The sequence below is a fragment of the Coffea arabica genome, chromosome 1e (genome assembly GCF_036785885.1).
Source record: "Coffea arabica cultivar ET-39 chromosome 1e, Coffea Arabica ET-39 HiFi, whole genome shotgun sequence".
NCBI classification, from domain to species: domain Eukaryota; kingdom Viridiplantae; phylum Streptophyta; class Magnoliopsida; order Gentianales; family Rubiaceae; genus Coffea; species Coffea arabica.
Genome location: NC_092311.1, coordinates 39,655,847 through 39,670,606, shown reverse-complemented (window position 1 = coordinate 39,670,606; position 14,760 = coordinate 39,655,847). Strand labels below are relative to the sequence as shown.

Below are 14,760 nucleotides of genomic sequence, written 5' to 3'. Positions count from 1 at the left end.
TTTTAGGCAATTTATCCTACCATTAAACCAATTTAACAAATTAAAAAACTTTAGAAGAAAATACCCTCCTATTTGTATAATAAAAATAATAAGAAATTTAAAATGACTCTTCTCCCTTTTAGTATCAAGAAAAAAAGTCAAAATATTAATTTCTTTCTTCTTGGCAATTTTATTAATATTGAAAAAAATAGAAAGATGGAGAAGGGGAGGGGGAGAGGGAGCTCAATTCTTTTTTTAAAAAATTACAAATAAAAAAGAATTAAATACTTTTATTATTTTAAAATTATTTCACTTTTTTGTTTACCACCAAATTCCAATCCTAATCTCAACAACCTTAAAGTAATACGATCATGTTAGACTTTTCTTTATTTTATTTTTTTGCAAAATCTAACTTTTCGTCTCCTTCTTTGCTTTCTCTTTTCCTAGTATTAATAAATGTGAAATTTTTTTTTAGAAAACCCTTTATTTTTATGTTTTTCGATCTCTTAAAGTAAAAAAAAAAAAGAAGAATGACCATTTCAACTTTTTTTTTTAATTATATATAAAAAAAGCTAAATATATTTAAAATTTTTTGACCATACTAGTTAGATTAACGATGAGGTAAAATGTCTAGAAAAAAATGTTAGGAACTAAAGTGATTGTATCACTATAATCTAAATGAATAAAATGATAATAACAATGTAGTAATGTTATAAAATAAAAGGGTATTTTTGTCCAAAATTTCTTAACATGTTGAGTTGAAATACTTATAGGGGTAAAGTGACTAAAAGATAACGTTAAGGGGTAAACTGATAATAGTGATATAGTTTAAGGGGGTAAAGTGATAATAACCCTATAAAGTATAAATCATATTTATGGCCAAAAAATGAATCATATTTAAGTTAAGAATATCAAATTAGGAATGGATCTCATGACACTCACCAACATTAGTTAATAAATTACTAGACAAGTGAAATTTGATGCATGCACATATTATATGAAATTTATTTTCTAGGAAGTATGATATAAGGTTGCTCAAGAGAAAGAACATACAAATATAGTGCATATGTAAATTGATTAATCTTTCCTATATTGACAGTAGATACACTTTCAGTATTGGATGAATGACAATTATGCAAAATTTGAATTTAAAATTCAACATTTACATACATGTCATGAATTAAACGGTGATAGTGTATACTTTTTTTTTTTTTTTTGTTCCAAAAACTATCGATAGATTTATTGATAGGAAAAAAGCACTACACAACAACATAATTGGTTAAAATTTCCCAGTTGATAATCGGTCTGCGTTGAGTTTAGACCAACCTGCCTAAGCCTTTGGAAATTTCCAGCAATGCAATTGCCTCTCAAATTAGAATACCTCTCAAATAATCCAAATAATGTAGAGATATTTGAGGCAATTTCAAATGCTTCTTCAAATATCTCAATCCAAACCACCCATTGTTGATATCTTTGGTTAACAAGAAGGAGTTGCCAAATTTGAGAAGCCCAACCACATGACCTTTTTGCATTAAGGGATAAATCCGAGTAATTAGCACGGCTCTTAGTTACTATTGCCATCAACAATAACATCATGGACCGGAATCGAATTAACAATATCAAAACACAAAACTCAACTTGTCCACAAATTGATAGTTTATTAAATTAGTGCAACTTCCACCATATAGGGTGGACAAATCATTTTTTGCATTGAGCATTTATTTAAACATTTTACATCCACTTTCAATCCATTTTGGCAACAAGCGATGTGTTTTCCGTCCACGGAGTGCAAGAGGCACCACACCCATGTGTGTGCAATTTAAGAATAAATTAACTTTTATGAAATTTTGTTTAATAAATTGATAGTTATTTTAGTAGCTATATCAATTGGTAGTTATCTTGATAATTAAGAATTAATGGATAAAATTAACACCAAATTAACTAAAAGTTAATGGATAAAATTAACACCAAGTTAACTCCAGAGACGCTTTATTATTGTGTAGATAGCTAGGTCGGTCCCCTTGGCCGCAACCCTTTATAGTTTGTACTAAGCATTCCAATACTCCCTTTTTCCAATACCCTTTTACCGGATGATCCCTAAATTAGCTCAACTGCACGAGCGCTTTAAGGCCCTCTTGTCAGATCTACATTAAAAGACCGTCAAATTATTGAACCAAACTTCCTTCCTCGTAACAGCAACAGGACAACCATTTGGATCTCCAATCCTGTCTGCAAATGAATCTACTACCCACAAATTATTTTATTTAATTAGGATAGACCATCCGTTCTGTCTAATAAAGGTGAAATGAACCAATGAGTGAAATTTATTCTACAGCCAAAGATTAACATAATTGTCCAAATGCAATTTGCATCCCAAATCTTCTAAACTTTGCTGCACCCCCAAACACATGCCAAAGTAACTTTCACCAACATCAGGCTACCAATCTTCTCCCTGGCCAGCACTTCTAACTTTTTCTGTGGTGGCAACAATATTTGCCAAATGCAACAGGCAGTAGATCATCTAACAACCAAAAAAGGCAATTGTAATCTCCAAAACAGGTTTCTCATTTCATTGATTCACTCTCTCTCTCTCTCTCTCTCTCTTTAAGGTTAGGGACATGTTTAATTTCACAAGATGCAAATTACAATTGATGTCCATTATTATTATTTTTTTTTATTTTTGCTCTCCCTATTTACAAACTATAATCTGGAAGGGAAAATGGATGCGTCACTGAGGTAGCAGACTTCTTCAATCTTAAACAAGATCTGCATTCAGCCATCAGAGGTATAGACAACCCTATCCAGATCCTATGTACAATATCACTATCACATTCAAAATGGATCACGAACTTGCTTGCAAAACTGTTACAACTGGCTTTCCAAAATTGACGATGTCAGACAACTGAAGCTGCAACCTGTCACGCCTGACAACTAGCCATCCTCTTTTACTGCTGGAAACTTCCCTTTGGCACGCTTGAAATCATCCAAACTAGGATATTCTTCCCTTAGCATTCTATCCAAATCTGGGTGCTTCTTTAAAGGAGATCTCTCACCATGCTCCTCACGGTAATGGTGAAGTGCCCTGCAGAAGACAAAAAGCAGAATAATATTAACTGTGTTGCAACATCCAGTGTAAGATTGCCTAACCATGGCAGACAAACTGAAAACTCTTGAAACTAACAAGAAGTAGAATTTTATTCAATCGCTATGTCATGCTAGATGTTATATGCTCCATAAATGTAAGATTCGAGAGCAACTCAGGCTCTTCAAGTCAAAAGTTGCTCATTCTTTTTCAATTCCAGGAGCATGTAAAATTGTAGATAATCCCATTACTCTACCTTTTTCTTACTTTTTTGGTTTGGGGGCATAGGAGATGCGGATTAAAGAAAGACACAGCAAAAGCACAAAATGACGTACCAATACTTTTCCAGACCGTACAGACTGCCTTTATTGTAGAAGTCGAGCGTCAATTGTTCAAAGTCTGCATAGAGGTCCTCCCTAAACTCCTTCTCCAAACCATAACTGCAAATTTGAAAAAAAAAAATAGAGAGCAAAGGGAAGTGTCCACCGGAGTTTAGATGGGGCATATACAATGCTGAATCAACTAGATACGTCGGGTTTAAGGCCAAGAGAGAAAGCATGGACTGAAGATGTCATTTGATGTTTTAAGGCCAAGAGAGAAAGCATGGACTGAAGATCTCATTTGATGTCCATCAGAAAAGGTAGCTGATAAATCATACCTGTAGAACCTGAACAGGCACTCCATTCCGTAATTATAATTTGCAGCAGCATCTTCTAGTGCCAATTTTCGGAATTCATTGTACATAGATTCTACAAATATGCTTCTTAAAAAGTATGACCAAAACCTATAAAGAGTATTCATTTCCTGCATAAAAAGAAAGCAGCTGTCCTTCAGATATCATAGCATGCACAGAAATAATGGTATATATTATGAGCTTGCATCACATAAATAAAAACAGATGGACTTAGTGAAACATGAACTGATGTAAATGTCAAATCAAAGAAACTGCATCATGAGCATGTACCAAAATCTCAGTAGTTCTTGCAACTGAACATCTTGTAAATATCATAGCATAATTTATCAGAAGCACTATTGTACTCCCTCTAGGTCATTTAAAGAGTGCCCCATTATCTGCAATATCTTAAACTACCTTGGCTTTCATAAGATAATCCATGTGTAACTCAAACGAGAAAAAACAGTCAGCAGCATGATGAAGAAAAACATGACACACACAATAAAAAGGTAAAGTCGTAAGAATGGTGGATTTCATGGAAGAAATCATATAATACAGACATTTCCACTTAAAATGAAGAGGCACAGAATCTGTCAAAAAACAATTTAATGAGATATGCATCAAGCTTAAGTATATGTATGTCTACCCAATCAGTAGTAGACATGAAAGATGATGAAAATGCATACAAACATGTGTTGAATGTTCACGACAATATAAATATCTATAACTATGACACAGCAACACAGACACAATATTAGCAACCTACACATATACAGATATTTCTGCCATACAGCCAATTATTTATTTAATCGGTCCACCAAATGATGCAAGTTCCATGTCAACCAGTGCATACTGTGTCATATTATGTCCTCAGTCTACATCTACCAAACTGGCGAAAGGATGGCTTTACTCAAGTGTGCAGATACACACACATAACATGCACATTGAAGCATCAATTAGTATTTATTTCCCTTTCACCACCAAGGTCTTCTGATGCAAGTGTATATACTTAAAAGGTCTGCTGCTTTGTTATGACACCTAGATTGAACATTGTCATTTATAATATTGCTACTCATGTATTCTTTATAAATATTTTAACAAGGGCATCAGTTAAGATGTTCTCTTCCAAGGACTCTAAAAGTCCCACCTACAATGGCCAATAAAGATAAGCTTATAGCATTATATCATTGAAATGGAAATAAAAAGCTCAGGAAGAGCTAAAAATCATTGAACGACATGGAAAAAAAAAGGCTAGGAGTAACAATCTTTCAAAAAATATAACATATTAAATTTCATTATTTGTGTAATCTAGTATACTATAACTGTTTAGCAGCAATTACCAGATCTATAATTTTAACAATTTCTCCTTTAAGCCTCATACATTCTTCTTATCCTGTTTCTTAGCAACCTGACAAGCAGGAAAGTCAAACATCTAGGACTTTAGAGCTGGGATCTGTTTGAGTCTTTTATTTTTTAGGAGATTGACATTAGGCTATAGCCAAATACTTATATCTTGGCTACATTTTGTCATTCAGGAGTTGACGAACACTAAATCTCAAAAAGATTGAGCAAAATCTGTATATATCATGCACCAAGAATACATCATATTTATTATGCTTTATTAAAAAACCTTATCAGCAATTTGGAATTTTTTCAGAGTCAATTCCTTGATGTGATTTTTTTGACAGACCATCTCCATAAAAAAGTCCTATTAGAAAGGCATCTCAACATACTTGCAATACCAGTCAGTTCTCTTATTCTAGAACATAAGTTGGTCTTTGTTTCAGTCTTCAAACACCAAGCAAAATTTTCATTCATATGTTCCTATCATTTCTTGCTTTCCGACACGTCATCTCAAGACAAGTGAATTTTTTAGTTAAATAGGACAATTCATGTTCGTGAAAAAAAGAATAAAATTCTGGGATGAAAGCTTTTTCATATTTGCAAAATCAGGTATATTTTGTTGCAATTCCTGGAACATAAAGACTGGGAGATATATTAGTTTTCTACCGATCCTTCCCTTCAACTTTGACATGGTTGAGAAATGACAAACAACAGAATGCGAAAATAGATTATGTGGAAAAAAAGTGAATAAAATAGAGAGATGAAGAAAAGTCTTTGACATGGTTGGGAATTCCTAAACAATTCTAGCTGAAGAAAACATCACAATCCAAGGGATTGCCAAAAAAATTTCCAGAACCAAAATTTCAGCATTTCAAACATCAAAGGAAAAAAAAGATGAATATGTAAATAGGCATTACACACCTCACTGCAACCAATTCCCAGTTTCTTTCGTTCACCAAGGCATCGCTTGTGATACTTCTTGTACCTGCAAAAAAGACAAACCCATAATTTTGGGTGAACCAAGAATCCTGCATGAATGCAGAATTGCTAGCTGGCACATTAGAAACTACCCATCCTATGGGTAAAGTCCTTACAACTGTTGCTTGAATCCGTTTTCCTCTAGGAGTTTATGACTTGGATGCTGGAAAGCTGGAAAAGACTTTGGCACTGAACCTACAGGTGGACTACCGACAGAACTATTGCCACGAGGAGATGCATTCAGCTTTGAAGGCCTTATCCTGAAATTCATGCAGTTTCAGAAAAAATTTCAGTTAGATATTATGCAAAACCCAAATGTAGAGTTATCTGATTCTAACAGCGCACAAAATTACTCTCCATTGCCAAAGTGATGCATAATTAAATTCTTATACCATAAAGAGCAGTCACTACCTATAAAACTAGCTCCAGAACGCAAAGGAACAATTTAAAACTTTAACCACTCACCCATGACTGTCAGGAGGTGTAGAACCAAAAAAGAATCCAACTGACATGCTTGGAGGACTTTCAGATATAGTTCCAAAAGAGTTCCTTCCAGTTCCATGATTCCTAAAGGTGCTGGGAAACAGCCGCTGCATGAAATTTGAATGCTGCTTAGGAAATCCTTTATTCTGCTTCCTTCGAGAACTGGAACTACCTGGACTTTCACTGCTACTGCCTCCAGCCAAGGTATTGACAGCCCTTGATTTGGACATATTTGGAGCAGCCACAGAAGATTTGGAACTGTCATCTCTATTTTCATGGCTTGAGATTTTATTTCTATTATTAGAGCGCCTAGCTTTTAGCTCCTGAAATGTCATATAGTCATATATAATTCAGCATGGCTTCAATGAGAAGTATATCATAAAAAGGTAACTCCACAAACCTGCTCATAAAATAAGAGGCCATCATTTATGGCCGAAGCAAGCTCACATGACATGGAATTTGGTCCCTTTACAACACTTCCAGATTCATCAACCATGCGAGTATTCTGCACACGTATACAATTGAAAAATTCAAATAACCACCAATACTAACATAGTATGTCTTACAACCAATATAATCTATTGCTTTAAGTGAAAGTAAAGGCAGAATGACACTCAATTAATACAGTAACTAATGAATGTCAAATGCTTTAAGTGTTAACAGGAGTCAAGCTTAACGATTGAGCTCTAAAACAAATTTATTTCATGATAGTCCAAATATTGATGTTGAAATGAATTTCACAAAACTCTGACCAAGTACAGATAGTCTCAGGGATCAGTGTAACATTAAGACTAAGTCTACTTGTACTATGAAAGGACCGGTAACCTTCAGAAGAAACTGTATAAAAATTAGAAAAAATAGAGAGACAGAGAAATGGGCAAAAACTACCACTTCCTCCAGCAAATTTATATTCCCTCAAGATTAGGGAAAAGACAAGCTCGATTTTCCCTTGAGTAATCCCATTTCTGCAAATAGCTGAGAACAAAGAAACTCAAATCCCCCAAAGATACGGGATGGAATGATTGATATCTTTACCTGGGTAACAATTACAAGTCTGTCAACAGCCTGATCATTAACAACCATCTCTTCATCTTCATCATCAACCCTGTTGGCACAACTCCATCAACAATAGAAAAATAAAAGCCAAAAAGCACATGAATTTCCGATATTTAATTCTCAGAAGCATTTAAGAAATACATGCAAACTGGCAGATTTATACTCCTAAAATAGTGGGAAGAAAAATCAACTAAGGTAGTTAATTTAAATGACACAAAACAGTATCACGTAAAGTAAGTTAAGACACTACTTTGAGTTATGCAAGTTCCAGTGACTAGATAAACTTTGTTATGAGGGCCATCTTATAATGTTAATGTCAGTACGATGTTCAAGCCTGAAACAGATTAGTCAACCATTACACTAAAAACAACAGGTGCAGACATAGACATCTATTAAACTTTCAATCGTCTATTTCAGGCATGTTTGTTGTGTCCTTTCTATTCAAAACCAAGCAGATTAGGTACATAAAATCTGGCTACATACCTCATACACCACCATTTAGATATTATCATCAATCAGCCAGGACATTGATAGAATAGGAAAGGATGACACAAACAAGAATAGGCTTGCAATTACCCAAAAAAAAGGAGATTAACTAAACCTTGACAAAAGATAACACTGCCAAGAGTTGATTGGATAAGAAATATCGTAAAACTTAGTCTAGCTCTCCCGGAAGAATCACTGTACTAACTCAATTGAAAACAAAATTGATTCAGTTCTCATTTTCTTTCGACACTACTAGGCCATCCCAAATAAAATAAGAATTCTCAGTGTGTTAGAATTTCCCAGTTCTGCATGTTTCTTTTTTATTCAAAAGGACTTAATCAAATCACATAAAATAAATCCAACTTGCACTGAAGATGCATGCAAATGAACTCTGTTCAATCAAGAATATACATGAATGTTAGAGCTACCATTCCACAACACATGGTCATCCACACAATTCCATCACCCAAGAACAATTGCCTTGGACATTAGCAAGATCAAAAAGGCATATAAACCTACAGCTCATTCAGTAAATCTAAATAGATGTAATACCTTCCTGTGGCAGATGTATGCTTACTGCTTGTCTTGTGCTCAAGTTCTAACTCTTCATCAAGCATAAATGTGCTTGAAAAATCATTTGACAAGTCCTCTACTTTCTGTTTAGTGGCATCTGAAGGCAACTTCGCACATCTATTTGCATTGCCTTCATTGACATCAGATTTTGCTGAAGGTCCTTGTGAGCATTCTGGCATGGCTTTATTAGGACAAAAACGGGTGGACTGTCTTTTTGATGGAGAGACCAATTCTGGCGCAGAAACAACATTTCCTATTTGAATTGCTCGATAATTCTTCTCCGCATCATCAGTAACTATCACATCTTGAGTACTGCTTCTTGAAGATGTGTAATCCACTACCCTCTCATTTCTTATAGATATCCGATTTGCCTTGTCAAAGCTGTCCTTATCGTGATTCATCTCGTTAGTAGCACTTAGAGAACTATCATTATTCTCCAAAGTTTTAGGGGAAGACCAAACTAGAGGGGACAATTTATGATTAATCCACTTCGACCATTCATCGCGTCTTCTTACCTTGTCACCCTATCAGAATAACACAGATAGCATCACATCACAGGTTATTAGGGCAAAGAAGTGGAGAGTTAGATACAAGATAGGAGAAATTTTGTCTAAATTTTACCTAGAAAGGGAATCAAAAAGGTTGATACATAAAACACATCCAACCTGAATTTCTATAGTAGTTGAAGCCTGCAGTGCATCCAAGATAAATGATATGTCTGTACTCATTTTCTTAACCTGAAACATAAGATGTAACATTCAAAATAACAAAGTTTTAACAGTCCTATCATCACCATACCAATATATGTCTTAAGAACCATCATCAAACTATGCAATAAATCCATCAAACATACCCTTTTGAAGTCAGCAACGATGGATATTGGAACCCAGCCATGGTCATCCATCAAGGAAAGCAAGTAGTGATCATGCTGTAGATTCTCATCACTACAAGAAGGAAAAATGAGTTGGATTAAAGATTAGATTCCTCAATGGAGGCAGTCCAACTTTCAGATAATAATATACCTAAACTTATTCATCAAAATTCCCAAGGCTAGGCTTGAATTTCACTGCTTACATATTTTACCTAAAACAAGAAAGAACTAATTTTGACTTAATCAGAGGCCAAGAAAAATTGTAGGCTTTGAAAGCCCTGAAGATCCACAGATGCCCATTCACACTTAACATAAAGTTGGACTTCTACTATAAAGTTAGAAAAGGATACTTAACATGTAGATTAAGATAGTTGATACATTTATTCAGAGCCAAACATGATTCTAAAATAATTATATTATAAAGTTAGAAAAGGGTACTTAACATGTAGATTTAAAGATAGTTGATACATATATTCAGAGCCAAACATGATTCAAACAGAAAAAAAATCAGCAGCAGTTAAATCCCATGCTATTTACCTGAAGTAATATTCAATCTGCTTTACAATACTGCCTCTTAGTGATACAGTTGCGGAAGGTACCATAGGAGGCCCAGGGCTCAATGGATGCAGAGGAAAGAAAGGTGGATAAGGCATTCTTGCAGAGCCAGGAGAAGCAGGGCGGATATAGTAGATGGGTCCTGCAGGACCTGTATCAGGGGTTATAATATCAGATTGATTAAAAAATAACCCATAAGGAGGGCCTAAAATTCAAACCAATACCAAGGATGAGAAAATCTGAAGGAAACCATAGGCAGAATACTCATTCTTCAAGGTAATAAAAATGCTGCAAAACAGTTACCTGGGAAGCCTGGCCCATCAATGAAGCCTGGAGCTGGAAAAAATGGAGGCCTCATGAAAGGCCTTGGTCCCATAGGTTGTTGGGATTGAGCATTTTCTTTAGAAGTAACTGGTTGCTGATTTTGCCTAGGAGTGGACTGGAAATTCTGGTCCTGTAGCTCAGGTCTTCTTTTTAATGATTTGGCATCATATGCTTTAGTACCAGGTCGTGGTGAAGGTCTATAGCTACCATCTACTGGAGTAAAAGCTTGCATTGGGACATGAGTGTCTGCACTGGGAAAAGGTCCAGGGGCAGGCTGATAAACATATCCATGAACAGGTATGTGTGGCATAGGTACCATAGTATGAAAAACTGGAGGCATTCCTGGTTGATGGTAAGGTAAAGGTACAGCAAAATGGGGTGCACCATTTGGGTAGTGCTTAGGGCCCATTTTTTGTGGGCGAACTCCAGAGGATTTATGTGAAGCCTTAGGATTTCCACGGCCATTTGATTTTTGCTGCTCAGCTGATCCCTGTAAAACCACAGCAATGTACAGATAACACTGTCACTTAAGCTGAATAAATACAACTATCTACAAGCACAAGGATCTTTATGTAAATTTGCACCACATCGCACTTGAAATCAAAGAACATGAAAATCTCCTATAGCTTCTCTATAAAGCCTCCATCCTTTCACTGATAGCTGATGCTGAATGAATTCATAGGCAGTTGACAGGCAAAGCACCTAGTACTATGTGATGGTTATGTTTTGCATTTCTTCATCCACTGAGAAGGAATTAAATCAAGAGAACTTCAAAATGTATAAAACAGTCAAAAGTAAGCATGCAACGTATCACACTCATCTTCCTAATAAATTCATAAACAGATCAAAATCAGCTTTTAAGTACATATTCTTGTCCTTGACCAAACAAAATTTCAAATTTTTCAGCTGTCCAGCTGGATTCTTCAGCTTTAGTATTCTTCCCTGAATCTTAAGTCATCAATCTTCTATAAGATGCAGAAGTATGAAAACTGAAGCATAATATCTACATAACTGTCATTGTCTGTGTTCGTAAGTCTTAATTCAGGTCGTATGATGGTCGAAACACATTACCCTTTCCACATTTGGAGCAGTATTCCTTCATTATACATATGGCATTTTGGCAAATATTTGTTTGCCAAATCTGGAAAAAAGTTCATACACAAAAGTTGAGATTTGTAAACAATAAAGCCGCTAAATATAATATAACCACTTTTTAGCAGCTTAAAAACATATAAAACTCATTTGAAGCGACCAATTAAAACCAATCAAAAGCCTACACCAACTCCACAAAAGCTACATTTTCGCAACTATTAACAAGGGGAAAAAACAATCAACTTATTCAATAAAAGAAAGAAGAACAGCCCGTAATTCTAACTAACCGGAGGAGCAGGTGAGGAAGGCTCAGCTCCGTCAGCCGGAGCTGACTGTTGCAGCGGAGGAGGAGACTTGGGAGAGCGGGAATCAACGGAGATACTCTTGGGAGTGCGCTGCTGAGCATCGGAAAGCGCCGGCCAGGAATCAGAAGTCACCGGAGATGAGGAAGAATCAACGGCCGCCGTAGTTTTCCAGGGAGACTTGGGGGGCCCACTGGCCACCTCCTTTTGATCATCTCCTCCAGTTCCCTCATTCTCAGCCATCGCCATTTTCCCCCAAAATCAAAAACAACAAACAAATAAACTCTAGAAAAAATATTTATAGATATAACTCAGTTAACCAAACTTTTTTCTACGAAATTATTTGTACTCGAGAAACTGAAGAATTTGAATGCTATTATAGGAAAGGACAAATTTTACGATGCCGTTGAAGTGCGTGTTGCCATTAGAGAGAACAAGCTGCTGGCGGCGGCGGCGGCGGTGGTGCTGGTGGTGGGGGTGGTGGGGGTGGCGGTGGTGCTTTTGGGGGGGGAGACAAAGAGAGAAATAGAAGGAAGGAAGGCAGGGTTTTACGAAAGAGAGAGCAATTGTACTAGGGTTGGTTGGGGGAGGGTACGGACAAAGGAAGATTTTGACTAATTGACTCGCTCACTAGTCACTGCTGGCGCAGGGTGAGTAGGGCAGCGGGTGCGACAAGGAGTGATATTGAGTGAGTCGAACTCTAATATTAACATCTAATGATACTATTTACATTTTAAGTTTAAGTTTGAGTAGGAGATTGGACGAATTATTTGAATGAATCTTGAGCACGACTCAACGTAATACTAGAAGGCCGCGAACTTAACTTGATAAAATTCGAGAAGTTGTCGAGCTCAACATCCAGTTTGATTACTTGAATTTGACAAATGATTAGGATCAAAAATATTATAAATAATCAACCTAAAAGAGTAATTTAAATATTTATAATATATTAATTAAATATTGTATCAAGTACTTCATAAAATATCATAAATTTTTCAATATATGATATACATACTCGAATTTACTTTAAAAAATTCAATTGAGTAGTTCAACCGCGATCTGTCAATTCCGAATGAAATAGTTTATCAAATTACTCGTGAGCTCGAGTTAAGCTATTTGTTTGAATTACACCTTAGGTGAGAGTGAGAATGGGGCGAGAGGGGGCACCGTCAGTGTGGCTAGCGTGTGAGTGTGTGATTGTGAGAATGGGACGGGAGGTGAGAGTGTGTGTGACTCAGTGTGGCTAGCGTGTGAGTGTGTGTGGCGACTCGGAGTTTTACTGTACTAAGGAGCGGTAGCAGTTTAGTCTCATCTTGAAGTGCCAATGTTCGGGGGGTTGAATGTCAAACTCAACATGGTTTTGCGTACTGTTGTGATTTAGGATAGGACCATTTTGGTATAGAACATGTCTTTCTTCTTTTGGGTTGATTACAACTAATACTAGACTAGAATTCTTTTGGTTTGTAAAATTAAAAAAAAAAAGAGAAGATAAAATACACTGACCTCTTGTGATTTGCCTACTACCCACGAAATCTCCTCACATTATTTAAAAACACCTACATAATTTCGTTGTCCTTTGGATTTCTTTGAAAAATGGACGGAAATCATCTAATTTGACGAAAAATAAATGACACGATCTCGACAATCGAGTGTGGTAGTATTGCTTGACAGATAATTGGGTAATTCCACATTTCAGTTTTTTATTTTTTTTCCTCCATCTTTTTCCTCCATCTTTTCTAGGAATAGCAATTGGGTCGGGTTGGGGCGGGGAGTATACACCCGTCCCGTCTTTTAATTTTTTCCATTAATTCCTTGCATCTTTTAAGTGCTTGACTTGTAATTCAATCCATTTACATCACCACATGAGAGGTTGCATAAATGTCCTCCACTATGATCGTAATCTTTTCTTTTGAGGAAACTATTAACATGCAAAAATTAAACAAGAATTAATATGGAATGAGTACCCTGCAGGAGTGTAGTATAATTGTGAAACAAATGTAATGAATGAACAGGAGGAAAGATTGGGTTGGACAGTAAGAGGGAGGAGGGATTATAAATTGGGGGTTCTGAATTTAAAACCTCCAACTTATAAAAGGAGATATATATATATATATATTATGAACAAAGTCTAATTCTTCGCACTAAGATGAAATGGGCAAAGCAGTCACACGAATTAATGCACTATTATAAAACAATTTGTCCACTTTTTTTTTTCTAGTTAGTAGTTATCAAAATTTATTCTCTTTGACAAGGAGAAAAGGCAGAGACAAATCATGAAAAGTATCTCGTAAATAAGTTGGCAAAAGGAAAGCGATGGAAAGATTGAATTATGTTAATAAGCTCCAAACAATAATTTAATTAACGTTAGATTTTACAGCAACACGAGATTTCTATGCATTTTGCTTCTTGATGCAAGACTTTAAATTTTCTTTTAGTATCAATCATCCACGACATAGGAAGGCTGGGCAAATGACTAATACCTCATCCGAAAATTTGTCAAAACTTCGCCAAGGATGACTTAATTTAGTGTTTAAAAAATTAAAAAAAGTTTTGCAGTGTTTTTCTTTTTGCTCCGTTTGGATTAGCTGTTTTTTGGGATGTTTTGAAAAATTTTACTTTAACAACGTATATAAAAAAAATAAAAAATTTTTACTATAAAATTTTTTTTTGAAATATTTGATATATTGTATGGATGAGATGCTTTTTGAGTTATTTTTAATTGTGTATTACTGTAAGATTGTATTAGAAAAACTTGTTTTTTTTTTTGGTAAAAAGATTTTATTTCAATTGATATTGATATATAATTTGTGCTCGAGTGTAATTAAAAATGTTTCTACTTTGCTTTGCAGTACAATTCGTTTTCATTTTTTTTTTCCTTTCTAATTACTTTAAATTGACTTTCGTGTTGTAATATTGTTGCTAATCTGATTTTATGAAATACAACTGCCTACTTGTTTAACAA

The 14,760-nt window shown here is 35.3% G+C and overlaps 1 protein-coding gene across 1 annotated transcript; it reads right to left on the bottom strand.

The window, feature by feature from the left end:
* Window positions 1–2,520: 2,520 nt before the first annotated feature.
* Window positions 2,521–12,340, bottom strand: LOC113724889 (la-related protein 1A). The gene is made up of 14 exons (XM_072055904.1): window positions 11,784–12,340; window positions 10,384–10,894; window positions 10,063–10,231; window positions 9,508–9,598; window positions 9,320–9,391; window positions 8,634–9,178; window positions 7,575–7,644; window positions 6,940–7,044; window positions 6,522–6,862; window positions 6,173–6,316; window positions 6,000–6,063; window positions 3,720–3,865; window positions 3,397–3,501; window positions 2,521–3,061 (listed from the first exon to the last, which is right to left on the bottom strand). Exons 1-14 carry the CDS (start codon window positions 12,045–12,047, stop codon window positions 2,911–2,913), a joined length of 2,778 nt encoding a protein of 925 aa, XP_071912005.1. The 5' UTR covers window positions 12,048–12,340; the 3' UTR covers window positions 2,521–2,910.
* Between the last annotated feature and the right edge of the window lie 2,420 nt (window positions 12,341–14,760).

What these genes read in the sequence shown, in the direction of transcription:
- LOC113724889 (XM_072055904.1), bottom strand. Translation starts at nt 12,047, where the DNA reads ATGGCGATGGCTGAGAATGAGGGAACTGGAGGAGATGATCAAAAGGAG. An exon ending in CAACTACTATAGAAATTCAG is followed by an intron (nt 9,179 to 9,319) that starts GTTGGATGTGTT and finishes TTATTCTGATAG; the next exon opens with GGTGACAAGGTAAGAAGACG. An exon ending in TACGGTCTGGAAAAGTATTG is followed by an intron (nt 3,062 to 3,396) that starts GTACGTCATTTT and finishes TGTCTTCTGCAG; the next exon opens with GGCACTTCACCATTACCGTG.